This window comes from Dromiciops gliroides, chromosome X (genome assembly GCF_019393635.1).
Source record: "Dromiciops gliroides isolate mDroGli1 chromosome X, mDroGli1.pri, whole genome shotgun sequence".
In the NCBI taxonomy this organism is placed as follows: Eukaryota; Metazoa; Chordata; class Mammalia; order Microbiotheria; family Microbiotheriidae; genus Dromiciops; species Dromiciops gliroides.
Window position 1 is genome coordinate 34,858,966 of NC_057867.1, and position 27,584 is coordinate 34,886,549.

Consider the following 27,584-nt stretch of genomic DNA (forward strand, 5'->3'; position numbering starts at 1 on the left):
TTCAAATTTTTCTCCCTCCCTCCCCTCCCTCCCCCCTCCCCAAGACAGCAAGCAATCTGATAGAGGTTATATATGTACAATCACATTAAACATATTTCTGCACTAGTCATGCTGTGAAAGAAGAATCAGAAGAAAAGGGAAAAACCTCAAAAAAGAAAAACAAAAAAATAGAAATAGTATCATTCAATGTGCATCTAGATGCCACAGTTCTTTTTTTCAGGATTTGGAGAGCATTTTCCATCATGAGTCCTTTGGAACTATCTTGGACCATTGTATTGCTGAGAAGAGTCAAGTCTACCACAGTTGATCAACACACAATGTTGTTGATACTGTGTACCATGTTCTCCTGGTTCTGCTCATATTACTCAGCATCAGTTCATGTAAGCCCTTCCAGGCTTCTCTGAAATCCACCTGCTCATCATTTCTTATAGCACAATAGTGTTCCATTACATTCATATACCACAACTTGTTCAGCCATTTCCCAATTGATGGGCATCCCCTCAGTTTCCAATTCCTTGCCACCACAAAAAGAGCAGCTATAAATATTTTTGTACATGTGTGTCCTTTCCCCCTTTTTATGATCTCTTTGGGGAAAAGACCTAATAGTGGTATTGCTGCATCAAAGGGTATGCACAGCCTTATAGCCCTTTGGACATAGTTCCAAATTGCTCTCCAGAATGGTTGGATCAGTTCACAGCTCCACCAACAATGCATTAGTGTTCCATTTTTTCCACAGCTTCTCCAACATTTATTATTTTCCTTTTTGTCATATTACCCAATCTGATAGGTGTCAGGTGGTACCTCAGAGTTGTTTTAATTTGCATTTCTTTAATCAATAGTGGATTTAGAGCATTTTTTTCACATGATAATAGATAGCTTTGATTTCTTCATCAGAAAACTGCCTGTTCATATCCTTTGACCATTTCTCAATTGAGGAATGACTTGGATTCTTATAAATGTGATCATCTTTCTTTTGAAACATAAAAGGAGAACTTTAGCAATCAGGACTTTAGAAGTTCTTTTCTGTGTAGACATATAAACTAAGCTAGATTATAAACTTCGGTTTTAGATCAATGGTTTCTTTGGAGGCCATGGTTCAACTTTCTGGCTTCTAAAGTGCATAGAGCTCAGAACAATGGGTGGAAGCTGTAGATTTGGATCCAATAGAAGGAAACACTTCCAATTAAAACCTCTATAGAAGTGACTTGGGCTGCCTCAAAGTGTCCAGATTGATCCCTGTGGTAGAAATCTTTAACAGACTAGATGTTGCTAGGTGGTGCTGTAGTGGATAAAGCACTGGGCCTGGAGTCAGGGAGACCTGAGTTCAAATCCAGTCTGAGACTCTTATTAGCTATGCGACTCTGGGCAAGTCACTTAACCCTGTTTGTGTCAGTTTCCTCATCTGTAAAATGAGCTAGAGAAGGAAATGGCAGATCACTCTAGTATCTCTGCAAAGAAAATCCCAAATGGGAAAAAAAACCAGTTGGACATGACTGAGTAGCGACTGAACAACAAAAGATGTTGTAGAAGTAATTCCTTTCTAGGTGTGACTTGATCTGAATTACTTTTGCTACTTCTTACATTTTCAGGATCTTTTATAGGAATATGCCAATCAGTTGCTTTGGGCAAAGATGTCGGGAAAGGAGCCAGTAGTTTTTTGACTTACCTTAGATAGAAAAGCATGGTCATTCCTACCTCCCTGCCTTTTCCTCACCCAGAACATGCATTCTGTTCTTCTCTCCCTACCTAAAGCTTCCCTGTCCAAGTCATAGCTCAAATCCCATCTCTTCCATGAAACATTTTCTAATTGCTTCAGCCAAAACTCAGCTCCCCCTTCTCTGAATTCCTATAATGTTTATTGTCTGTACCACATAGTTTAGGACATAATTATATTCTATTTGGTGGCAATAGTGTTATTCACAGATGTTGAAATTTTTTCTGTTTATTTTTCCAATTAGATTTATAATTGTGTAGACATTAGGTAGTCAAATGATAATTGTTTATATTCTTCACAGCCTAGTATAACACAATGCAGTAATCGTGATCATGATGGTTATAATAATAATAACTAACATTTCAGGTTTGCCGAGTACTTTTACATTTGTTATCTTTCTTAATCCTCACAGTCTTATGAGGCAAGTGCTATTATTATCCCCATTTCACAGAGAAGTTAAGTGACTTGCCCAGGGCCACACAGCTAGTAAGTCTTTGAGGAAGAATTCGAACTTGGGTAGTCCTGAGTTCCCAGGTCCAACATTCCATCTACTAGACCACCTAGGTGATGATAGCTCACTATTGTATAGTGCTTTACAATTGAGAAAATATTTTCCTTGTGACAACCCCGTGAAATAGGAGGAGCATTTGTTTTCCTCATTTTTACAGATGAGGAAACTGAGGCTCATAGACTTGAAATATGTTGCCCAAGATTCTATGGATAGTGAGCAAGCCAAAGTTCAAAGCTGGATGTTCTGCCATTGTGCACGGTGTTATTTCTACTGTGCTGTGATGCTTCTCATATCTATCATGGTAGGTGTTCATTAATTATTTGTTGAATGGATGAAGAAATGATGACTGAAGACAGTGTGAGACTAGCCAAGTCACTAATTACTCCATCTAAGATGGGAACAATATATGAGGCAGGCCAAGGTTTGAGCACGTCACAACCATTTTGGGCATCATACTATTTCCATTTTGTGTAGGGTTTTTTTTAACTTATTTTGAATGCATCACGGTTATTCATACTATAGGAATTATCATTTTTCCTGATATTTTATTTATTTTTCTTTTTTTGTGGGGCAGTGAGGGTTAAGTGACTTGCCCAGGGTCACACAGCTAGTAAGTGTCAAGTGTCTGAGGCTGGATTTGAACTCAGGTACTCCTGAATCCAAGGTCAGCGCTTTATCCACTGCAGTACCACCTAGCTGCCCCCCTTTCCTGATATTTTAAAATATTACTTTACAAGGTGTACTAGATCCATGTTATATCCAAGGGCCAACTTTGTATACTGGAAGTTGGGGCAGAAAATTCGAATTCTTTCATGAGATGAGAGAGCCTGGCTCTGGGAAGCCCCAAGGCCCAGTGTATTTGAAATTGGAGTCCCTAAGTTTCAAATTCCTGGCTCTGCAACTCACTACCTTTGTAGTGGGCAAGTCCCTTTACCTCTTTGGCCTCAGTTTCCTCAGCTGAAAATTGAGGGATGTAGACTAAATGAACTTTAAGGTCCTTTCTAGCTCTTCCCCTATGATCCTAGAATAGTTACAGAGCAACAGATGAAAGATCTGCTTTTTGAAATGTAAGAGCAGAAATGACAAAGGCAAGCAGATGCTGCTTGAGCTTTATTAATATGTCTCCTATGGGATAGGGTAGAGATGGTGCCCATTTTATCGTTCACAAGAATTCTTCGTCCTTATGCCTATCAACATCTTTTCTGTAAACTTGGGTTTTAAAGAGCTGCCTGAAACAATACTGCTGGACTCAGATCGAAACAGGGGCCATCAATTCACACATAAGGATCCCCTTGGGCCCCATATTGACTTGGTTTTAAAATGTAGGGTTATCGGGGGAAGCTAGGTGGCACAGTGGATAAAGCACCAGCCCTGGATTCAGGAGGACCTGAGTTCAAATCTGACCTCAGACACTTGACACTTACTAGCTGTGTGACCCTGGGCAAGTCACTTAACCCTCATTGCCTCACCAATTTTTTTTTAAATCCAATGCTTTTTGGGGCAGCTAGGTGGCACAGTGGATAGAGCACTGGCCCTGGGTTCAGGAGGACCTGAGTTCAAATCCAGCCTCAGACACTTAACACTTACTAGCTCTGTGACCCTGGGCAAGTCACTTAACCCCAATCGCCTCACACACACACAAAAATGTAGGGTTATCTATGTTTTATGCTATTTTTATTTATTTTGTTAAACATTTCCCAATGACATCTTCATCTGGTTCTGGCCTGCTGCGGAGTGTCTTTCTGTATGGCAGCCATGTTTAACACCTCTGGCTTAAAGCACTGAGGAGCTAAGTGACTTGCCTAGGGTCACATAGCCAGAATATATTGGGGGCAGGACTTAAACCCAGGTCTGCATGGCTTCAAAACCAGCTGTCTAGCCATTATACCACACTACCTCTAACATTATTACTAGAAACATATTGACACACATCTTATAGTCCCTGTACCTATAGAGAAAGGAGTCCTCAGTAGCTTTCTCTGTACCTGCTGGAGGAGGAAGTAACACTAGGGTTCCTCTTTGAATCCTGAGGGTCCTCAGAATCTTCCAGTGGTTCCTTCTTGCCCCTAAGATAATTCTTTCCTTGTTTGCTTTTTTTTGCGGGGCAATGGGGGTTAAGTGACTTGCCCAGGGTCACACAGCTAGTAAGTGTCAAGTATCTGAGGCCGAATTTGAACTCAGTTCCTCCTGAATCCAGGGCCAGTGCTCTATCCACTGCGCCACCTAGCTGTCCCTAAGATAAAATTTAAACTCTTCTGTTGTAACATTTGAAACCCTTCACAATCTGGCCTCAAACTCTCTTTCCCATTACTCCCTTTCATGTTATTTCCCTTTTTTTATACACTCACTTGGCTTTTTAGCCAAGCTCTCTGGCTCATGTCACCTTCTACCATCATGCCTTGATACAAGCTGTCCTCCCTGCTTGCAAAGTTTTCCCCTTCTTCACCTCCATCTCCATTTATTTCTCTGCATTTTGTATTAACTACTCTGTGTACATTTTTCCTCAGCCTCCCCCCCCCACATAAAATCCTTAGTGCCTAGCCACTTAATACATGTTTGTTACATTTAATAGAAATAACTTCCTGGCTATTTGTCCAAATATGTGGCCAGCCCTTGTTATTCCCAATAAAATTGTGCTTGGTCCAGAGGTCATTCATTCCAAAGCCTAACCCTAATCTATAGTTTTTACAGCAAATTTGTATTTCCTATACATTAATCCAGGGCTTTAACTTGTGGTCCCCCCTGCTACTCGTTATGGTCTGTTTGTAAGCTACAGGGCTACCTTACACCATGACCAAATCACTGAATGTGTGCTGAGAGGCAGAAGAAAGCTGACATGGGCTGAAACATTTTCTCTGTATGATCAATAAAGCAATCTGTGCACAGATAACCAAGAGTCGACTGTGTTCATCACAGCTTAAGATTGAATTATAGCTAATGTCTGCAGTGAGTTAAAGTAATGAATCGTTTCTGTTTACTTTCTCATCTTAAAACTAATTATTTAAGTAATGGCTTCTATCATCTTCAGAGCTCTTATTACGGGAAGGTATATTTCCTGGACTTGGAGGGCCAGTGGAAATGCGTGCTTTGTTCATTGCAAGCATACTTAGTTACTCTGAATAACAAGCAAAATAGATGCCAAGCAGTTAGTCTTGTTACCCAAACACTTGACAAATCCTTTCGTTGATCCACCTTCATTATAGACATTATAGTTCATTATTAGTGGCCTACATATCCTTGGCTGTCTTTTTCTTGCCATTTTCAAAATTACATAAAAGCCAACCCTTTGCAATCATGATTAAGAATAGAGTAGGCTGTTAGTATTCAAGATCAGAAGAGACCCATTGTTGTATATCTCTGATTCTGTATCTGCTTGGGAGGGGCTAGATGTTAAGTGAATAGACATAGTCTCTGAGCAGACTGAGGGTCTGTTACCTTTATCCATTTTTCTTTTTCTTTTTCTTAGCCAGCCACAAAATTGTTATCCTACTTACCCCTCCCTCCACCTCATCTGGGAGTACACAAGGGGACATAGGCTTCACTACCCTTTCCCAGCTAGATACTGAATCCTCTTTGTACCCTGACTCTGAGACCCACCACCGTCTTCTTTTTTTTCTTTTCTTTTTTTTTGCGGGGCAATGAGGGTTAAGTGACTTGCCCAGGGTCACACAGCTAGTAAGTGTCAAGTGTCTGAGGCCAGATTTAAACTCAGGTCTTCCCGAATCCAGGGCCAGAACTTTAACCACTGTGCCACCTAGCTGCCCCCACCACTGTCTTCTTAATGGTTGTGGGACACCCCTGTGGATCAGATACCTTGATGTATCCTAAGGACTTTTAAATCATGCCATCAGCTCTATAGCTGTACCATGAGTACTTCTGAGCCTTTCCATGAGCCCTGTTGCTTCACTACTTCCCTACTTAGATGGCAAGCTTCTTGAGAACAGGGAATGTCTTCTTTTTCTATTTGTAGCCCCCGTGCTTAACACATAGTAAGCACTTAACAAATCATTGTGATTCATTCTTAAATAGAGTTAATACTTTTTGGGGGAGGGGGGTGTCAGAGCAGGAGGAAATCACACCTGTAATTTCTTTCATATAAGGAACCCCTGCTATCATTGCAGGTTGGCATTTGTTCTGCAACTTACAATCCTAGAGAGTTGTCTGGGGCTTTAATAGGGTCACATAGCAAGTACTTGTCAGAGGTAGGACTCAAATCCAGGTTTTCTTGACTCTGAGGTTGTTATGTCTTTATCAGCTCTACCATGCTTCCTCTCATGCTAGTTTCCAATATATCTTGGATGTCAGACTTTTATCAGAGATTTGATGAAAAGATTTTTGTCAGTTGAGTTTCTCTTCCTGCTCTATCTGCATTGATTTTTGTTCATACAAAACATTTAAGTTTGTGCAACCCAAATTATCTATTTTTTTTCCTTTTAGAGTTGCCTCTATCTCTTGTTTGATTAGGAACTATCCTCCTAGTCTTCCCCTTTTGGTCTTCCAAATGAATTTTTTTATTCTTCTGTCTAGTTATATATAGTTCTATAAAGTAAAACCATGGTAGTGTGATTGGCAGAGCACTAAATGTGTGAAGTAAATCAGGAAATGTTGTCATTTTTATTATGTTGGTGTGGCCCACGCATGAACAATAAATATTGTTCCAATTATATCTTCCTTTATTTTGGTAGAGGGTTTTGTAATTGTATATATGTGTTGAGTTTGTCTTGGTAGATTAACTCCTATATATTTTATGCATTTTATAGTTAGAGTAGAATTTCTTTTTCTACTATTTTCTCTTGGGTATTATGGCCATATACAAATGCTGACAATTTTTGTGGCTTTGTTTTGTATCCTGCTGCTTTACTGAAGCAATTAATTATCTTAATTGGTTTATTTGATGATTCTCTGGGGTTTTCTAAGTAAACCATCATGTCATCAGCAAATAAGGATAATTTCATCACTTTTTCCAACAGTCATAAATTAGATCATTTAATATAACACTCTTTCTGACATGTCTAATTTAACAAAATTTTGTAGTCCTTCTGTCCAGTAGTTTATCGTAACCTTTTCAGAGTACTAAGAGGATGCTACTATAGGTTTCTAATTCCCAAACAGTTTGGTGTATCAGTATCTGTCCTGGAAAAGTATATGGGCTTTGGATAAGGAAATTGGCAGGACTTGAATTCTAATCTTGTCTTGTTTTTGTTTTTTTTAGGCGATGATAACCTGGTATACTTTTGACTCCAAGATATATGCTTCTATTTCTCAGTATAGGTTTTATTGATGATTATTTATTTAGCTTGATTTTTTATTAATCATGTTATAAGTAATTGGCAATGAGTTGTGCTGATAACAGACTGACTTCCGAACAGAATGAATAAGTTCAGTACAGAGGTTCATCAGTCACAGGTAGACCAGCCACTTGGTGATAGCTCACATCTATAACACATGCTCAGGCTTTCAAAGAGCTTTGCATCTTTATCTCATTTGGTCCTAACAGCCCTGTAAGGTAGGTACTGAATATTTTTGGCAATGGCAACCCATGAAACAAAGAATGGGGAATAAAGTACATCGTTTCATTTGAAGATTTTTTGGCAGAAGGTGCACCTCAGAATTTAATAGAGGTATGTTTATGATTCATGCTAAAGTGACCTGGTGGAACTGTCTTCTTGGCCCACTCTACAAATTGCTATGGTTATTTTAGTCATATGTAGCTTTATTAGGATATTAAAAATTAACATTCAGGTTTATACAAGTAGAAATAGAAAAGTTGACTTCATTTGTTTTTAGACAAGTACATTTAGTAAAGAGGAATAGGGAAATTTCCAACACAGAGTTCATTGAGAAAGTATCCAAAAAGTTGCTCTCCCATTAGAGAGAGTGGCACTATTGTTTAAGAGAACTTCAGTTAATTGGAAAAGTTCAGGTACAGAGTAATGAGAAAAATTAGGAAGGCAACAAGTTTTGACATATCGCTAGCCAGTGGAAATCATAAACTAAAAATATACTTGCTTTCTAATCCATACTGGCCACATGTACACAAGAACTACCTTGTCATTTTGATGACCTTTCTCCCTTTTTATTTTAGGAGAAAAACACCCTACTTATTCTTTGACCTAATTACTATTTGATAATAGCACAGTAGTGCTTCCTACGGATTTCTCTGTAACATTGGAATTAGTAATACAAATTTCCTGATAACATGTTTCCATATGCTTTTTTAAATTCTTCATTTTTCTCTCATTACTCCACTTTGAAATTGATGTACTCAATACTGGACTCACTAGGAAATGTTGAGCTTTAGGTAGCAATATCATGAAAATTACAATATTTAAAGTATTATGAGTGCTTGGAGAACATATTTAGAATATCTCTTCAAGGTCAAGATTCACGAGTAACTGAACCAGGTTCTTACATGACTGCTTCTTGACCTGTGCTTCGTATCCGGTTAATATGTGTCCAGAGTTGAGTCCATTCAGGTCATGTGCAACATTTCAGAGGTAGACACTAGATTGACCAAAGACTTGGATGCTGGCATTTCCCCACATGTAAATTAGGTGTTGTCTTCCTGATGGTCCAATAACAGTTTGACACATGCATATGTATGCAGACATACCTATTTCTATAAACTTTAAATGATGCCCTTTAAGAGATATCTGGTAGGGGCAGCTAGGTGGTGCAATGGATAAAGCACCAGCCCTGGATTCAGGAGTACCTGAGTTCAAATCCGGCCTCAGACACTTGACACTTACTAGCTGTGTGACCCTGGGCAAGTCACTTAATCCCCATTGCCCCGCAAAACAAACAAACAAACAAACAAAAAACCCCACAAGAGATATCTGGTAGGGGTAAATCAAGACTGATAAACCGCTGCCAAGCCTAGGCCCACTTTGGCCTGCCTCTGATTCTACTGATAATACTCAGAGAATTACTCTGCCACCATAGAGGTAAGTCATGCTCCCCGGTTTGTAAGCCTCAGTTTTCTTCCTGATGTGGAAAAACATAGATTTATTTACATTACATATATTCTGGCCTTAATTGTGGGTTTTACACACATACATATACACACAGAGAAACCCTCCGATGTATTTCATTGGGGGAAAAATTGGCCTCCAGATGTAAGCATATCTTCTAAAATCCTATTTTAAATATATGTAACTTCTTTGTGGGATAGCCACTACAAAGTTGTGATCTTCCTATCTCCACCCCCATCCCACCCTCCAAAAGCATCTAAACAACCTCTCCTGCACTGTGTCTTGGAGTGTGCTCAAGGAATGTGAGCTCATTTTAATATTGGCCAAAGCAAAACAGGATTAGAAAGAAAAACACGCTGCCAAAAAACCTGTACTGCATTTCCAAAGCAAATTTAAATTATTTTTGGATTATCCCATTTTAAATGATCTGTGCCATTGCTCCCCTCTATTAGCATGGCCAATCAAGAGTCGACGAGTGTATTTTATCATATAAATTTGAAATCACAGTATAATTTGACATTTGAGTCAGTTAATAAGCATTCAGTTAGTGCCTACTTTGCGCATGGTACCGTACTAGGTGCTGTAAGGAAGTAGAGCTATAAAAGGTCAGGCGTGTACCTCTAGAGGATCACAGAATTTCAGAGCTGAGAGGGAGCTCAGGAACTGACGAGGCCCATCCAATCCCCACAATCCCTGCTGCTTTGTGCCGGATCCAGTCTCTGTTTGGAGATCTCCAAGAAAAAGGATTTCACTCAGTACCTCCCAGAGCTACCCATTCCACTTTGGGGCAGCTCTAATGACCAAGAACAGTGGTTCTCAAATTGTAGTCCAGGGATCTCCAGGGGTCCCTGAGACCTTTTTGGAGGGTCCATAAGGTCAAAACGTTTTAATAATAATACTAAGGGGTTTTAATTTCTAATAGAGCAAATGTCACATAAATAAGAGCTCTTGGGAATCCTCACTAATTATTTTAAGAGTATAAAGGGGTCTTGAGACCAAAAAGCTTGAGAGCTGCTGGGTAATAAGTCTTTTTTCCCCCCTAACATCAAGCCCAGATTTATCTCTTTGAAATTTTGGGGGCAACTAGGTGGCGCAGTGGATAAAGCACCGGCCCCGGATTCAGGAGGAACTGAGTTCAAATATGGGCTCAGACACTTGACACTTACTAGCTGTGTGACCCTGGGCTAGTCACTTAACCCTCATTGCCCCCCCCCCAAAACAAAAAAAACAAAAAACAAAAATGAAGACAAAAAGAAAGAAATTTTCACCAGTCAGTTTGGGTTCTGCCTTCTGAGACTAAACAGAATCCTTTCAATAACTTAACAGCCACCATCTTACCAATGAGCCTGTTGTTCTCCCAGCTAAATATCCCTAATTCTTTCCCCCAGTCCTTATGTGCCATGGGCTCGAACCCATTCACCATTCTGGTTTCTGTCCTCCAGTTATTACCCAATTTGTCACTATCCTTCTTAAAATGTGTTATGCAGAATGAATCCAGATGTCATCTGACCAGGATGAAAGGAAAGAGGGATGATCTCTGTAGTTATGGATGCTATACATATCTTAATTCAGTCCAAGATTTCCCTGGCTTTTTTAGGTTGCTATATTACATTGTTGAGCTTGTGGTCCAGTAAGACCCCTGCATCTTTTTCAGACGAACTGCTATCTAACCATGCCTCCCTATTCTCTAGCTGTTAAACATAAGATAGTAACACCTTTCACATTGCATAGGTTATTCCAAAAAGAAATTAGCTTGGAATAACCACATTTCAACATGCTTCTTCCAGTCACTACAATCCACTGAACAACTGAAAACGTCACATCCAGCGTGGTTGCTAAGCCCCTGAAGCTTCATGAATCAGTGGGCCAACCATAGAGCCTTGTGGCATTCCACTAGAGACTTCCTATCAAGTTCTACCTGCTAATATCTCTGGCCTACCTCTCCTCTCCTCCCAACAAAAATGGCCTTGTATTTCTTTACAAATATAAGCTAAGAAGGGGCAGCTAGGTGGTGCAATGGATAAAGCACTGGCCCTGGATTCAGGAGAACCTGAGTTCAAATCTGGTTTCAGACACTTGACACATATTAGCTGTGTGACCCTGGGCAAGTCATTTAACCCCCATTGCCCCACAAAAAAGGGAAAAAAAGATGTTTTGGGGGCAGCTAGATGGTGCAGTGAATAAAGCACTGGCCCTGGATTCAGGAGGACCTGAGTTCAAATCCTGCCTCAGACACTTAACACTAGCTGTATGACCCTGGGCAAGTCACTTAACCCTCATTGCCCCGCAAAATAAAAAACAAACAAAACTCAAATATAAGCTGGCAGTTTGAAGGGATCCTGTACATGATAACAATTGTCTTTGTCCTTGTAATACAGATGACCAAGAATATCCTGTCTAATTCCAAATTAAAGAAATTTCATATCATCCCATGTCCCTTAAAATGCCCTATAAGGGCAGCCAGGTGGTGCACTGGATAAAGCACCAGCCCTGGATTCAGGAGGACCTGAGTTCAAATCTTGCCTCAGACACTTGATACTTACTAGCTGTGTGACCCTGGGCAAGTCACTTAACCCTCATTGCCCCGCACACACAAAAAAAAAAAACTGCCCTATAAGCGGCCTCCATGGGAGAGGCAGGGATCCTACAGGAGAGCACACTGATTTGGATGCGGTGAGATTGGATTCCCATTCCAGTGCTGCTCTGTCACCTTAGGGTGGCCCCCTCCCCTCTGGAGGCCCCGTTTTCTTCGTCTGTCAGATGAAGGTGTTGGGCCCTTCAGAGCCCTTCCAGCATTCTGTGTCGAAAAATTCCACTGTGCCCTTTAAGGAACATCTTGCCTTTGTTGGTTCACAGTCCACAGGCATTTAATTCCCATCTCTGAGACAGAGGTTAGTCAAGTGAGCAATCAATCCATGGGATCTTTGCATACTGATGAAAACCACGCTTCCATTGTACTAATTCCAACTGAAGAGTTCCCCCTGCCACATGAAGCTTCATTATTTCAGCAGCCGCTCTGGTTACCTTTTCATCAGTTCAGTAGAATACCCCGAGTGCAAGAATCACGTTGAGGTATGGTTATTCCAGCTGACTTATTTAGGAAATAACCTATGCAGTGCAAAGGACTGTCCTGCCTCTTTTTTTTTTTTGCAGGGCAATGGGGGTTAAGTGACTTGCCCAGGGTCACACAGCTAGTAAGCTTCAAGTGTCTGAGGCCGGATTTGAACTCAGGTCCTCCTGAATCCAGGGCCAGTGCTTTATCCACTGCGCCACCTAGCCGCCCCTGTCCTGCCTCTTTTAAAGGCATATACTTAACACTCAGAATAGAACATAGTCAAGGGGCAATATTGATGGATTCGCTTCCACTAATAGAATGGGCAAGAGCAAGCATGTTTTTCCCATCCCAGTGGGAACAGGGATATAGGGACTTCTACTGGCTTGGGAATTTGAGGAGGTGGATTTCTTTTTCTGGTCTGTTCCTATCTTTCACTTTCTTCCCTTCTCTCTCTTTCTCTCACTCTCTCTTAATTTTTCTTTTCTTTTCTTCCTTTTGTTTTGGCTCAACCAGTAAGGAAGCTAAGAGGGCCACAAAAACAACTGAAGTCTATGTAGTATAAGACCTCCCGTGTGTAAGTTTGGCACTCATTAAATGGGTTAATGCCGACCTCTGTCTAATAGGCATTCACAAAATGAGGTTGACCTGTATGGTTGAAAAAGGGTATTAATTGAAAGTTTATACCCTGCGTTGAGGAAGAAAAAATTCCCCTGGAGAATCTTTGTTTAGAGTTCAACAAATGAGTCAGTGGCTAGCAACAAAGCCACAAATAATCAAACTTTTTGTAGGATCCCTGTGCCTTAAAACCAAAAATCCAAACAAACGCTTGGAGTAGTGAATGCCAGGCCTGGTTGTACAGTGATGGAGTAGAGCAGATAGCTTCATTTTGTCAATGTCTGAGCCATCCCTAAACCATGCTATCTAGCGTGCCACTCGGCCTTCAAATGAGCTTTAGCTCATAGTCAGGACTTTCCCTTTGATTCTGCAGAGTCCTTTTCCTCTGATCCAGGCTGAGCAGTTTATCCTATTTCATTTAAGATTCTTAAATCATGTTGAAATTCATATTTTTTCCTGAACTCTTAAGCAGCTCAATTGAAAACAGAGATGCTTGGGTATTTTTTGAGGCTGTCTGTTAAATGAACTCCCAAAGGAAGGACAGCTTTCTTATTTCCATCTGAGCCTACTTGTTTTCATTGTTTTATTATTTGTGCTGTTGGGTCAAGAAAGCGGGCTGCAGTCTATTTACTGTTAGGGCAAGAAGGTAAGATGTTAGTAGGAACAAATAGGGTTTTATTTGCATAGCTCTATTAGACTACGTCTTCTATCACTCAAATATATATATATATATATATATGACTTGATATATACATATCAAATATAGATTTGATTTCTATGTAAATGTATATTTAATAATATAGTTAACATTTGCCAGATCTTTGCCAAAAGTACTTTTATAATTTAGTTTCCCCTTTATATTCACTTGGTGCTTTAGCCTATCATCCTTCTGTTCATTTGTTTATTTATTTATTTATAGTGAGGCAATTGGGATTAAGTGACTTGCCCAGGGTCACACAGCTAGTAAGTGTCAAGTGGCTGGATTTAAACTCAGGTACTCCTGACTCCAGAGCTGGTGCTCTATCCACTGTGCCACCTAGCTGCCCCAAGTTGTTTCAGTTCTTCTTTTTTTTTTTTTTTGCAAGGCAATAGGGATTAAGTGACTTGCCCAGGGTCACACAGCTAGTGTCAAGTGTCTGAGGCCGGATTAGAACTCAGGTCCTCATGAATTCAGGGCCAGTGCTCTATCCACTGCACCACCTAGCTGCACCCTGTTAATTTGTTAAGGACCTACTATGTGCAAGACACCCCATTCTGAATTGTCATGAGGAGACAGAGCAGGTGTTCAGAGAGCAGCTTTTATCTCTGGTTCAGTCCTAACTAACCTGAGGTCAGAGGAAGCCCAGCCAGTGAGAGAAAGATGGAGAAATATGTATTTCTCTATGTTTGCTTTAAAAATAAATTTGCCTTTGGCAGGCAATCAAATGGCTTTTAGAAACGTTAAAAATTAAAACCTATCTTTTTGACATTAAAAACCTCGTTAAAATTAAATAGATGAAGTTTGATACATTTTTAAGCTATAAGACTGTGTAAAAATAACTTGGACATTTTATTGGCAGTACTAGAAAATCTTTTTGCACAGGGCTGGAAGCCTGCGCTGATCTTCCAAGGATGATAGAATGTCTTGCACTGAGTTAGTCGGGATCACTTAGAAGTGGAATTCACTGGGACTTAAGTGAAATGCGAGAAATTTGTCCTGATGAAATTGCATTATCTAGCACTCAGATTTGATCAAAATGATCTTTAATAGACTACCCTGTTTATTGATGAAATTGCCCAGATAATGTCTTCCATAGAAACTTAAGTGCTCTTGAGTAATTTTTCGTTGATTGTGAAGCTTCAGGTTATTTCTGTCCATCATTCATCTCCCTTTTGAAAACTAGGATGAGCGAGCACTTCAGGAAGAATTCTAGCAATTCTTTTCTATATAGATAACACAAACTAGATTATAAACTCCTATTTTTAGTCAACCCCCTTTTATGTGCTCTGAGAAGGAAGTAGCTACTTATTTTCCAAGGAGCCACAGAAGCTGTCAGGTAGAAGATCATTCAGGAAGGGTCAGGGGGAGACTTATGGTGATTGGAGAACTCCAACCACCCAGTCATCGTCCTGATAATAGCAATAGAGAGAGGTCTGCTGTTTTCCAGGATCACATAAGATATAACAGAGACCCTCCCAAAACTGGTTAAAAGATGATTACTACCTACTTCTGGTGATGTGTGTGGGCACAAATAATCCTGCCAGAAGGAACCTAAAAGAAATTGCTAAATATTATAAAGTTCGGGGCAAAAAACTGAAAACTGTAGTGGCACAGGTTGTATGCTCCTTGTTGCCCATTGGAGGTAAGGGGTGAAAAAGAGGAGTGATCCATTTGGGAAAGGAACAACCAACTAAAAAGATCTAGGAATGGGACTTGTTTTTTTGGGCCACACATTTAAGTATAGGGATGACAGACTCCCCCAAAAGGATGATAAAAGACCTTAAAAAGACTGATAAAATGGTTCAAATCAAAAGGATTTTGAAATAAAAAAGGTTAGAAAGGTAGAAACCTGCCTAGATATATTATGGAGATTAGCTGCAACGAAGGGAGCAGAGCAGTTGACACCAGAAGTGCACTAGAGACAAAATCATTTCCCACATTAGACTGTGAACTCTATGAGGGCAAGAGATACCTTAGTTAAATTTCATACCTTGTCCAGAACATTGCCTTACACAAAATAGGTCTCAAATAAATGTTTATTGAATTCTGACCTCATCACATACTGTCTTATATTAAAGTTATTTCTTATTCCCCACTACTACCCCCAAACTAGATTCTAAATTTTAGGACAGGTGTTATGGTATTACCTCCTGAAGGAACCCAATAGTGCCTTGCATATAGTAGCCACCATTGTTTGTTGAATGAATAAATGGCAGTGTGAATTCTTGGAGCTTTGAATCAGAATAAAACCAAAAAGTGGGGGAAGCTAGGTGGCTCAGTGGATAAAGCACCGGCCCTGGATTTAGGAGGACCTGAGTTCAAATCCTGCCTCAGACACTTGACACTTACTAGCTGTGTGACCCTGGGCAAGTCACTCAACCCTCATTGCCCCACAAAACAAAACAAAACAAAACCCCATAAAACCAAAAAGTGTTGTGAGCCAGAGTGATTGTGGCATCTTGTTAACATTAAATTCTACTAAAAATGCCCAGCTGTTAGGGTTTTAAAAATTCTTTGGCACTACTTTTTATGGTAGTAAAGAACTGGAAACCAAGTGGATTCCCATTAATTGGGAAATAACTGTGGCATATAAATATAATGGGATATCATTGTATAGCAAAAAAAAAAAGGAAAATATGCAGAAGAGAAACATGGGAAGTTTTTTATGAACTGATGCAAAGTGAATTAGGCAGGACAAAATGGTGGACACGTTGACTTCAGTAATCTAAAGAGAAAGACCATTCAAAGTTGAATTTGGGGTAATTATAATAACCAACCTTGGGCCTAGCCAGCATATAATGAATCCAACTCTGCTCCATCAGCACAGGAAGGAACAAGGCTACGGGAGTGGATGGGCCTGTCAGTTCTTTGTGCTTCACCATTAACCTTGGTTATTGGGGAAGGTTCAATTCAGAGATAGCATCCAGAAATAAAAGATTTAAAAAACAAGCACCAGGCAATTCTTTAAAAACAAACAACCAAACAACTATGGGAATTACGCAAACTCTAACAAATGCCATGGAGCTGGGTTTGTATTATACCAAACCAGCCTGTGGAGTCCTCCATGTACCCATCAGTAACAATATCCATCTAGGGAATAGACAGAGATACAGTGACTGAATAGAAACCATAGAGTAGTACATTGATTTTTAAAATCTTCATTGGAATCCTTGAACATAAGGGGTTTCTAACTCACATCCATCATCACTTATGTAAAGACACCAACTACGAAATAGCCCAACTTTATTAAACCCATAAATAACCAGACAGGTGAAGGAAAAGGACTCTTAGTGTTCATAGGTAGGTTCCATAGGCATGGGGACAATAGGTTAGACTACAAAGAGAGTAATCAAGGTGATTCCAGAAGTCAGAAAAAGACAGTTCACCCTTCTTTTGAAGCAACAGAGGGACTCATGCTGGTATGTTATGTCACTTAGCATTCTAAAGGACAGCCACCATTTTAATCCCTTTTCACCCTTTTCAGTGGTTTGGTGTGTGGCCATGGCATTTCTAGTTTTAGAAGAGAAGTCAATGGGAAAATAGGATTAACTTTGCTGGAATGTATACGCCAAACTAAGAGATGCCTATATGATACCACATGAAAGTCCCTGCCTTGCAATTTTGCTATCTTAATTCTAGGGCCATGTGAATTTGTATTTTATGCTTAAATATAAAGAAATGAACATTTACTACAGATCATGACTAATAGCGACAAGTAGGTGGGAGGGGAATGGAGGCCTTCAAAGCCACATCCAGCTGTAAATTTATGTTTTTAAGCCTCTTATACATAATGACTAGTTGAAAGTGTCTGCTTGAAACCCACATGGTGCTTGTTTTTGCTGGTTCTTGCTAGGTTCATTCAGCAAGAATATGGTGGTTCTTTTAGGTTCATTCAGCAAACTAAATATAGTGCCTAGGACTTTTTGCATTTGATATCAATCTTAAAGTAATGCTAGTATGCCTAGGGCAAATTGCTGATCACTGGCCCACCATCTTCTACCATTCTCTTTCCCTCCCATCTAACAAATTCCCATTGGACTGATTTCTGTTCACCTCATTGGAGTAGATCTCTCTCTCTGGATATTTCTTGTTGAGGAAACCTGGTTTCTAATCCTGCCTCAGACACTTCATAGCTATATGAGAATGGGCAAATCATTTTCATTTCTCAGGGCCTTTGTTTTTCCCATCAGATAAAATAGGACAATAATCATTGTACCGCTTACTTTGCTTACTGTGAGGAAAAAAAGCTTTATGTACTTGAAATCTGAGTTGTATGTATTATGGATACCATAAAAATTGGATATGCAAATGGGGAGGAGGTATTGATGAAGCACTTACTGTGTGCCAAGACTTCTCTTCAAGGATTCTATTGAGAGAGACAATAAATACAGAGGTTAGGAAACAAGAAGAGTGATCCTTGTTGGCCAAGGAAAGCCGTCTTGGTTTGAGAAGTCACAGGGAAGTCACTCTTATCAATAGCAATGGTAATTGATTCAGGTTCCCAGAGGGAGGGATGGAAAGTTGGGGTGGGTGGTGGGCCATGCAGCAGGAGAGTAGAAGGCTGTGCCACAATATGATGCATGGCTACAGCCAGCAAGCTAGCCCACAGTTTAAAAGTTGGTTCCTCCAAAGTATTCCTACTGTCTCCTTCCCTCTCTTCTCCCTCAAACCTCTTGGCCTGTTGCTATAAAGTGATTTGAAGGCTTCTCAGAGCCAGCAGAGGATCTGAAAATATAGGTTACCCTGAGTCAAGAGTCAAGAAGTGATCAGCCGGGGCAGCTAGGTGGCACAGTGGATAGAGCACCAGCCCTGGAGTCAGGAGGACCTGAGTTAAAATCCGGCCTCAGACACTTAACACTTACCAGCTGTGTGACCCTGGGCAAGTCACTTAACCTCAATTGCCTCACCAAAAAAAAAAAAAAAAAGAAGAAGTGATCAGCCAATAGCTCTGTGTCCTGGGTGGTGGGGGAAAACAAGCCACGGGGCATTTCCTGATGAATCCTCTGTACTCGATATATGTGAGCACATTTGGGGGCTGATATTTTGTTAAGACTGAGCTCAGACAATTTGGAATTATGCCCAAAGGGTGATAAAGCTGTCCATACCCTTTGACCCAGCAATACCACTTTTGGGTCTTTTTCCCAAAGAAATCATGGAAAGGAGAAAGGGACCCACATGTACAAAAATATTTATAGCTGCTCTTTATGTGGTGGCAAGGAATTGGAAGTTGAAGGGGTGCCCATCAATTGGGGAATGGCTGGACAAGTTGTGGTATATGAAAACAATGGAATACTATTGTGCTGTAAGAAACGATGAGCAGGAGGAGTTCAGAGAAACCTGGAGGGTCTTGCATGGGCTGATGATGAGTGAGATGAGCAGAACCAGAAGAACATTGTACACAGTATCATCAACACTGAGTGTTGATCTACTGTGATGGACTATATTCTTCTCACCAATGCAATGGTACAGAAGAGTTCCAGGGAACTCATGATAGAAGAGGATCTCCAAATCCAAGAAAAAAAAAAGAACTGTGGAGTATAGATGCTGAATGAACCATACTATTTCTTTTGTTTTTGGTGCTGTTGTTTTTTCTATTTTGAGGTTTTTCATCATTGCTCTGATTTTTCTCTTATAACATGACTAATGCAGAAATAGGATTAATGTTATATATAGATATAGATATAGATAGATATAGATATAAATATAGATATATAACCTATATCAGATTACCTGCTGTCTAGGGGAGGGAGGGGAGGGAGGGAGAAAAATCTGAAATTGGAAAGCCTGTATAAACAAAAGTTGAGAACTATCTTTACATGTAATGGGAAAAAAATAAAATAGTTTATTAATTAAAAAAAAAGACTGAGCTCAGAGCATGGCTTTGTGTTTGTGTGCCTGCAGACTGCTCTAAGCTCTGCTTTCTCATAAGATTTTCTGTGGAGCCATTTCCTGTGTAAGACAAGCTCTTTCTGGAGAAGTTGAGTCCCTGGGTTTGCCCTCTCCTCATCTTTAGGCATTTCCCCCCAAATACCTATTTCTCTTTGTCTGTAAATTCTTGTGGGAGTGCTAAAAGTTGCTTGTTGCAAATGTTTCTTCTGCTATGAATTTCTGTTTTCTGTCAAGTTTCCTACTAAAGATACCTCTACATACATTCTCATTTGCATTCTCACCTCCTCTGTCTATGGCTCAGCAGGAATTGGAAGGACAGGAAGTTGGAAGTGCCTTCCTTTTTGAACCTGAACACTTAATTAGCACTACCCCCCACCTCACCCCATCCCCCACACTTCCAGAGGCCTTGGGTGTGGGAGGGAAGACAGTTGAATTTACCGGCACCTTTTAAATCAGCTCTCTAATATAATATAACAGGGGAGAGTTGAACTTAAGAAATGGGAGGAGCACTTGCTCATTGAAGTTGGGGTGCCATCATTTAAGGTGCACATTTGTTAATGTGTCGTTTTATATTGCAGTTCCTTGCACACCACAGTGGTACAAGCAGAGTTCTGAGTGATAGTTGATGTTTAGAAAAAGGGGAGCATTGCTTTAAAGACTGGATAGGAATTTGGCATGGTGGGGGAGTGGAAGGGAGAATGGGTGAAGGAGCTGGAAATGTTTAGCCTGGAGAAAAGAAGACTTTGGGGGCTTAATAAATGTCTTCATGTATCTGAAGAGCTTTCATGTAGAATATATTGATTTGGGTTTGTTCTGCTGACTCTACTCCAGAGGGTAGAATTAGGAAGAGCAGTTAGGAGACAGGTTTTGATTCGGTATTAGAAGTATTTCCCTAACAATGAGACCTGTCCAGATGTGGAATGAATGGCTCCTCCTCATTGGATCTCTTCAGTCAGAGGCTGGCCAGGCATCTGATGGGACTGCTGGAGAAGGGATTTCTGTTCAAATACTCGTTGGAGTCAATGACCTCTCAAGACTATTCCAACTCTGATTCTCTAAAGCAAGAACATACTATCAGCACAGAATAGACAGCTTGAGGCATGACCTCTGGGGACAGTGAGTAGTTCAGTTTGGTCAGAATGCACATAGAGCACACACTTGGTAAGTAACAGGTGGCCATTTAAAAATCGGAACCGAATAACATGACCAAATCTATGCATGAGGAAGATTAAGTTGGAGGAGCCCATTAAGTAGAGAGACAGTTGAGGCAGGAAGCCCTGTTAGAAAGCTGTTGTGGGTGGTGTGAGGACTTATACAAGGGTTGGCAGTAGGAATGTGTGGGAGGAGACAAATGTGAGAAAGATAGCAAAAGTAGAATTAAGAAGAGGATTTCATGACTTACTAAATCTAAGGAGGACAGAAAGTCAATGATAAAACCAAGGTTTGTTTTTGTTTTTGTTTTTTCAAATGGAAGAGTAGCTAAATGGTGGTACCAGTGACAGAAATAGCAAAGCAAGGAAGAAATTCTAGGGAAAATAAAGTCAGCTTGAGGTGCCACTGGGATATCTGAGTAGATTCTGGAATCATCAGGGTGGAGATGAATGAGAGGCCAAGGGAGCCCATGTAGAGAGAGGGAAGAGGGCTGAGGTCAGGACCTTGGGAAGCACCCTTAGGAAGAAGGTCAGGAGACTAAGCAGCAGACTTTAGAAAGATATCAAGAGAACCAAAGAAGGGCAGAGTCTGTAGTCAAGAAAGAGTGCCCAGACATAGGTTATCACTGTCAAATGCTGCAGAGAGGTAAAAGGCCATGGGATTTGATGATTAGGGTTAGTTGAAATGGTTTGAAGACAGAATAAATGCTGAGAATGAGTAGGCATCAGATGTTGAAATTTAAGAAATGAAGGGGAGAGGGGCAGCTAGGTGGCACAGTGGATAGAGCACCCGCCCTGGAGTCAGGAGGACTTGAGTTCAAATCCGGCCTCAGACACTTATCACTTACTAGCTGTGTGACCCTGGGCAAGTCACTTAACCCCAATTGCCTCACTAAAAAAAAAGAAAGAAATGAAGGGGAGGGATGGTAAGGAAAAGAATGAAAATAGATGAAAAAGAGGAGATGATTACTAGAGCACTGTCCCAAAGGAGTGTAAAAGCAATGGGATGATTGTTACATGGAGAGTTTCGCCATGGAGAAGAGTAGGGATAGCTTTTCCTCTGTAATCCACTCAATTTAGTGTAAAGGAGGAGAGAATGGGTGAGTGGTGATGCTGAGAATTTAGACCGCCTCAATCTCAGAGAAGCTGAGGAGTGGGTTATAGGGAATCATCTTATGTGTGAGAGGTAGGAATATGATTGAAAGGAGAAAAGGTATAGAACATTCTCTGAGAAATAGGTATATGTATCTGTGTGTCTGTGTGAGAGAGGCAGAGACACAAGGATAGAGAGACAAGGACAGAGACAGTCACATGGAAAGACAAGAACTCATTCTAAATCCAATCTGTTATTATCCATACTCCTTGGGAATAATTGAGAGTAGACTGTAGTATGCACAGGTATAAAAAGAATTTGGTGTTTAAATGTTCACTTCTCAGAGAAAGGAAAATAAGAGTATCAATTTTTTAGAAGGATCGTTTTCTCTCAAAGTGGTTTCATGGAAAGAACATAATACAGGGAGTTAGAAGACTGAGTTCAAGTCTCTATTCTGTGACTTGGGGCAAATTGATCTTTGTGCACCTCATCTGCAAAATGGGAACAGTGATATCATAGGGGTTTTTTTTGGGGGGGGCGGCAATTTGAGGACCAATTGGATCATCTGTGTTTGCTTTGGATTTGAACTTCCAGAGTTTCAGATTGCTCATATTTCAGGAGGTTGACTTGGGCTGCTGTCTAGAAATCAAGTTTAATTGACAAATCAATAATGGAGGGGAAGGTGAAAAAACATCCCCTTTATCTGTCTCTTGTCTGGTCTGTGACTTACCCTGCTGGGAGGAAGCAGAGCAATGTACACCCATGCCAGGCCACGCGGTGCTGTGGCTGCCTTTCCTTACCTGCAGACCCCCAGCCCAGAGACGGTGGGGGTGGGGATGGGGTCTGTGTTGTGGAAGAAACCACCATGGAGAGCCAGTAGAGGGGGTTTTTTTGCATGTCTGCTAGAAAGAGTTCTTTTTGAAAATGAAATTAAAACGAACTAGCAAGAATTGCTCTTCCCACTTGAATTCTGAAAGTAACTGTGTTGTTGTTCTTCCTAGACTGATTGCATTGCCATGGAAATTGTTTTTAGAAGAAAGTGTTTCGTTGTGGAATTTCAGCTGGTATCCTCAAGACCTGCTTTTGGAGAGACCAGGGGTTTCTGAATAGAAAGCAACTTTGGCTTCTGCAAGGACAGAAATGGACACCAACCGTGTAATGGCTTTATTCACACACAAGTTGGCCAGCTGCGTTGGATCTAGCTATTTGGAATCACCAATGTTGATAACTGTGTTTTGGGTTATTATTGTTGTCATTGTTGTTGTTGTTTTCTACAGCTTGCCTCTTTAGGAGGAAACAAATGCTGAATGAGAAATTCGGAGCCCCCTTCTCCTCTTGAAAAGGTTTTTCCTTCTCACACTAAGCTACACTAAGATGGTGGCCCATAGCGTGTTTGAGAAATGAGCTTTCTTATGTAGTGTAAGTAGTAGTTCTCATAGCCTGTAAATTTTGCTCACTTTTCATTCCATTTTTGAAGTCGAAAAACCTTTTGAAGGGGACAGAGAAAGAGGGAGAATATGAAGAACACGGGTCTATGATTTAGGCTCTTTTTGCTCAGTGCTACGAAAGGTAGTTCTTGATCATAGAGCTTGTGTTTATGAGTTCAATGTCAACTAAACAGATGTCTTGATTGAGAATTTCTAAAACTTAAGAAGTACAGCTGAAAGGAAGACTATCTGATTTGGTTTTGGTTTGCTACTTGCTTAATATTTAAACACAACATTAAGTTGGGGGTTTCTGTGCATTCAAATTGGACATTTCCAACCATTTTTTCTATTTCAGATGATGTTTTTGTTCAATAAGCCCCCCCCACACACATTTAGCAAGTAGTGTCATTATTATGAAGTTATGCCATTCCCCGCCCATACCCCACCCCAAGTTTTGGACCAAGTTTTGATCCTGAAAAATAAATTAGACTTGATCCTCAATTTATCATTTGCCTTAAAAACAAACAAACACCTTTTCAAAGGTCATTTATCAATTTGGAAAATGAGCTTACAGAAAATGCTTAAGAAATTAAAGTAAGCTCTGCTACTCTTGCTCTGATTTGAGTTGGAGCTGAATTTCAAATTTTAATGCTGACCTTTGAGAGTATTTCATTGATTGGTGGTAAGTGCAAAGAAATCTTACCCAGGTCTTAGAGACTGCTCGAGGGTTTGTAAGATGGTGGTAGTACAAATTCGTCTCACTCTATCTACTACACCGCTACTGGCAGACCTCCTCATTGTATATTGTGGAAGGGTGTGTGGTGTTTGTTTTGTGTGTGTGTGTGTGTGTGTGTGTGTGTGTGTGTGTTGTGTGTGTACCAGGTGTGCTGTGTTATGTTTTCTGTTATGTCTCCTGTGGTGTGTGTGTGTGTGTGTGTGTGTGTGTGTGTGTGTGTGTGTAAACTGCTTCACCTCTAACATACAACCTCTATAAAACAATATATGGTTTCTATAACAACTTAACCACTCGGTTTTGATGTCAATTATAACATGAATTTTTATTTTCAAGCAATCTTAAAGTACATGCTAACTCAAAAGCAAGTATTTGATGTCAAATAGCATGTACTTTTTTCCGAGCAGTCTTAAAGTACATGCTAACTAAAAAACCAACTATTTGATGTCAAATTACGTGTGCTTTTTCTGAGCAGTCTTAAAGTACATGCTAACAAAAAAAACAAAAAACAAACAAAAAAAACAAACAAAAAAAACAAACAAAAAACAAACAAAAAACAAACAAAAAACAAAAAACAAACAAAAAAACAAAAACAAAAAACAAAAAAACAAAAAAACAAAAACAAAAAAAAACTACAATCATTTAATGTCAAATAACATGTGCTTCTATTTTCAAGCAGTCTTAAAGTACATGCTAACCAAACCCTCCCCCCACCATTTGATGTCAAATAACATGTGCTTCTACTTTCAAATAGTCTTAAAGTACAGGCTAACTAAAAACCAATTATTTGATGTCAAATAACATTTTGAGCACTCTTAAAATAAAGCTAACATAAAACCCCAATACAATCATTTGATGTTAAGTAACATGTGGTTCTATTTTTAAGCTGTCTTAAGGTATATGCTAACTAAAAACAATTATTCAATGTCAAATAATATTTCATGCACTCTTAAAATACATACTAACAATCATTTGATGTCAAATAATATGTGCTTCTATTTTCTAGCAGTCTTAAGATACATGCTAACCAAAACAAACAAACAAACAAATCCCAACACAATAATTTGAATTTGATGTCAAATAACTTGTGCTTCTATTTTCTAGCAGTCTTAAGGTATGTGCTAACTGAAAACCAAACCAAACAAAAAAAAATACAATCATTTTAATTTGGTGTCAGATAACATGTGCTTCTATTTTTGAGCAGTCTTCAAGTACATGCTAATTAATAATTATTTGAGGTCAAATAACATTTTGAGTAGTCTTAAAATACATGCTAACAAAAAAACCCCAATACTATCATCGGATGTCAAATAACATGTGCTTCTGTTTTCAAGCAGTCTTAAAGTACGTGCTAACTAAAACTCCAATTATTTCAAGTCAAATAACATTGTGAGCACCCCTAAAGTACATGCTAATAAAAACCACTAACTTAAAAAAAACCCAAACCTTCCTTATTTGATGTCAAATAACATGTACTTTTTTCTGAGCAGTCTTGAAGCACATGCTAACTAAAAAAACCCCAATTATCTGACAAAGGAGTTTAGCCCCCCCCCCTCGTGGTGGTGGAGGGTTGCTGGGTGGCAGGCTGAGCTCCTTAGCTCCCTTCTTGTGAACCTTGCCGATGGTGATAGTTGGTACACTTACTAGTTACTGTTGGAACATAGACTCACCCAGTTCAAAAGTTGTATCCCTTTCATCAACCCTATCCTATTGTGCTATGTAGTTTTTATTTGTTCTCTAACAATGCCATCTGTAGACAAACTTCTTTCAAGCTTGTGTCTTTTTTTCCTTTTACAAAAAGTAATTTGAGTGTTAATCGTTAAGAATTGTGAAAAGAAAAAGTGGAGTGGGGAAAAAAGGAATGTTAACATGACTTTATTTCCATGTTTGGGCCTGAGGCTGTCAGCGTGCAACAAGGGCAACACTGTAATCTATGCTGAATATATAGGTGACCTCAAACACAACACACACACTTAGTAACAGGTACGATATATGGAGCACATATGCAATCTTTTGGAATCTCTTAGTTTACAGACAAATAACTTATTCAGTATTGTGCTGGAAGACAATTGAAAAAATATCAATATATATGTACACACATATATATGTATTACCTTCTGGCTGCCAGTTGACGCTGCTCTGTATAGTAGAGAAACACCAATGATGGAAGGATGTTTTGTGACCTGTAAATTTCATTTGCTATTGGACATAGTAATTTTTGTCTGTAAAGACTAAAATGTGTATGGTGGAAACTGTTCGTTATTTTGCTATTCCTACTTCACAACTCTGTTTGGAATTTTTCAGGCTTTGCCATCCATTGTAAATATTGTCACACTGTTTTCTCTGTAAGCACATTGCTTCGCTGTTTGGGGAGACTGACTTGCACCTCTGTATAGTGTTCATATTTATCTGACTTGGCTTTCCATAGAGCTACTTGCAGTAAATGTGTGTTCATGTAACTCTATTTTGTGTGTGTTTGTGTGTGTGTTTAAATATTTTCAAAAAACATTTCTATACTAGATTGTAAATACCACCCTCTAATGTGGTGAAATTGGCTTTGCTCAATTCTTTTTCATGGAAGAATAAGGGAATCAGGAAGTTTTGAAATGGGATAAAGTTACTGTGCTGGGAACAGATTGTCCCAGTGAGGCTCTCCAGTGGTGTTGGTATAGTCAGTTCTTGAGCCCCTCAAAATACAGCGGGGCAGGGAAGAGAGCTTTAGTGCAGAAAACCCTAAACAGCTGGCTCCTAGAACTTCCCTTTCTTCAGGGGTTTTTCCTCACTGAAGAGCCAGGGGAGGAGGAAGGTAGCAAATCGATCCTTTCCTCTCTCTCTGTGACTCCTTTTCATTTTATCTTGTACCAGAGGAAGATAAGACAATCACACAAGCAGACTGTTTGCCTTTCTAGCAGGCAGGATTTTTTTTTTACAAGGGAGAGACCAGAGGGCTAGAGAGTTGAATGTCAGGAGCTGGCAACAAAGTCTGTTGATAGCCCTGCCAGAAGACTGGGGTTTAGAGTAATACCAGAAAAATGATTGCCTTCACTATATCTCCCTTTGTCCACTCATCATGCCCACCGAGGGGGCAAAGAAAGTAAACAAGGCTTTATGTGGCTCTGGGAAGGAAGCCTGCCCGGGGAGCATTGGGAAGGGGGAGGGAGGGAGCATCTGTGGGACCAGATGGGCAATTGTGGGGGGAGGAGGGGAAGAGGAAAAAAAGGACAGCTCCCAGAGCATATGTATAATCCATAAACAACATAGTGATTCTACATGCAGATAGGATGGACTGTACAACTCGACCTCACTTGATGTAGTCATTCACTTAAAACACAGTGTGTTTTCCATTCATTGTGCATTTCTGGAAAAGTCGAATTTAAAAAGATAATTTCTCTATCAGTATGAAAATACAATTAGGTTTCCATTAAAATCCCACTGATGTTCCTATGCATAACAACAATTACATTAAGAATTCTAAATTTCTACTAGCTGTGTGACCTTGGGCAAGTCACTTAACCCCAAATGCCTCACTAAAAAAATGAAAAAAAAATTTTAAATTAAAAAAAAAAGAATTCTAAATTTCGAGGGCAGCTAGGTAGAGCAGTGGATAAAGCACCGGCCCTGGATTCAGGAGGACCTGAGTTCAAATGCGACCTCCGACACTTGACACTTACTAGCTGTGTGACCCTGGGCAAGTCACTTAACCCTCATTGTCCAGCAAAAAAAAA

At 39.9% G+C, this 27,584-nt stretch overlaps 1 protein-coding gene across 1 annotated transcript in view; it reads left to right on the forward strand.

Moving 5' to 3' along the window:
* LOC122733921 (insulin receptor substrate 2-B-like) overlaps positions 1–26,278 on the forward strand; it is a 38,158-nt gene extending 11,880 nt beyond the window's left edge. The window contains exon 3 of the mRNA XM_043974629.1: positions 22,701–26,278. Coding sequence (XP_043830564.1) covers positions 22,701–22,705 — 5 coding nt within the window. The 3' untranslated portion in view covers positions 22,706–26,278. The remainder of the gene's footprint in view (positions 1–22,700) is intronic.
* The last annotated feature ends 1,306 nt before the right edge of the window (positions 26,279–27,584 follow it).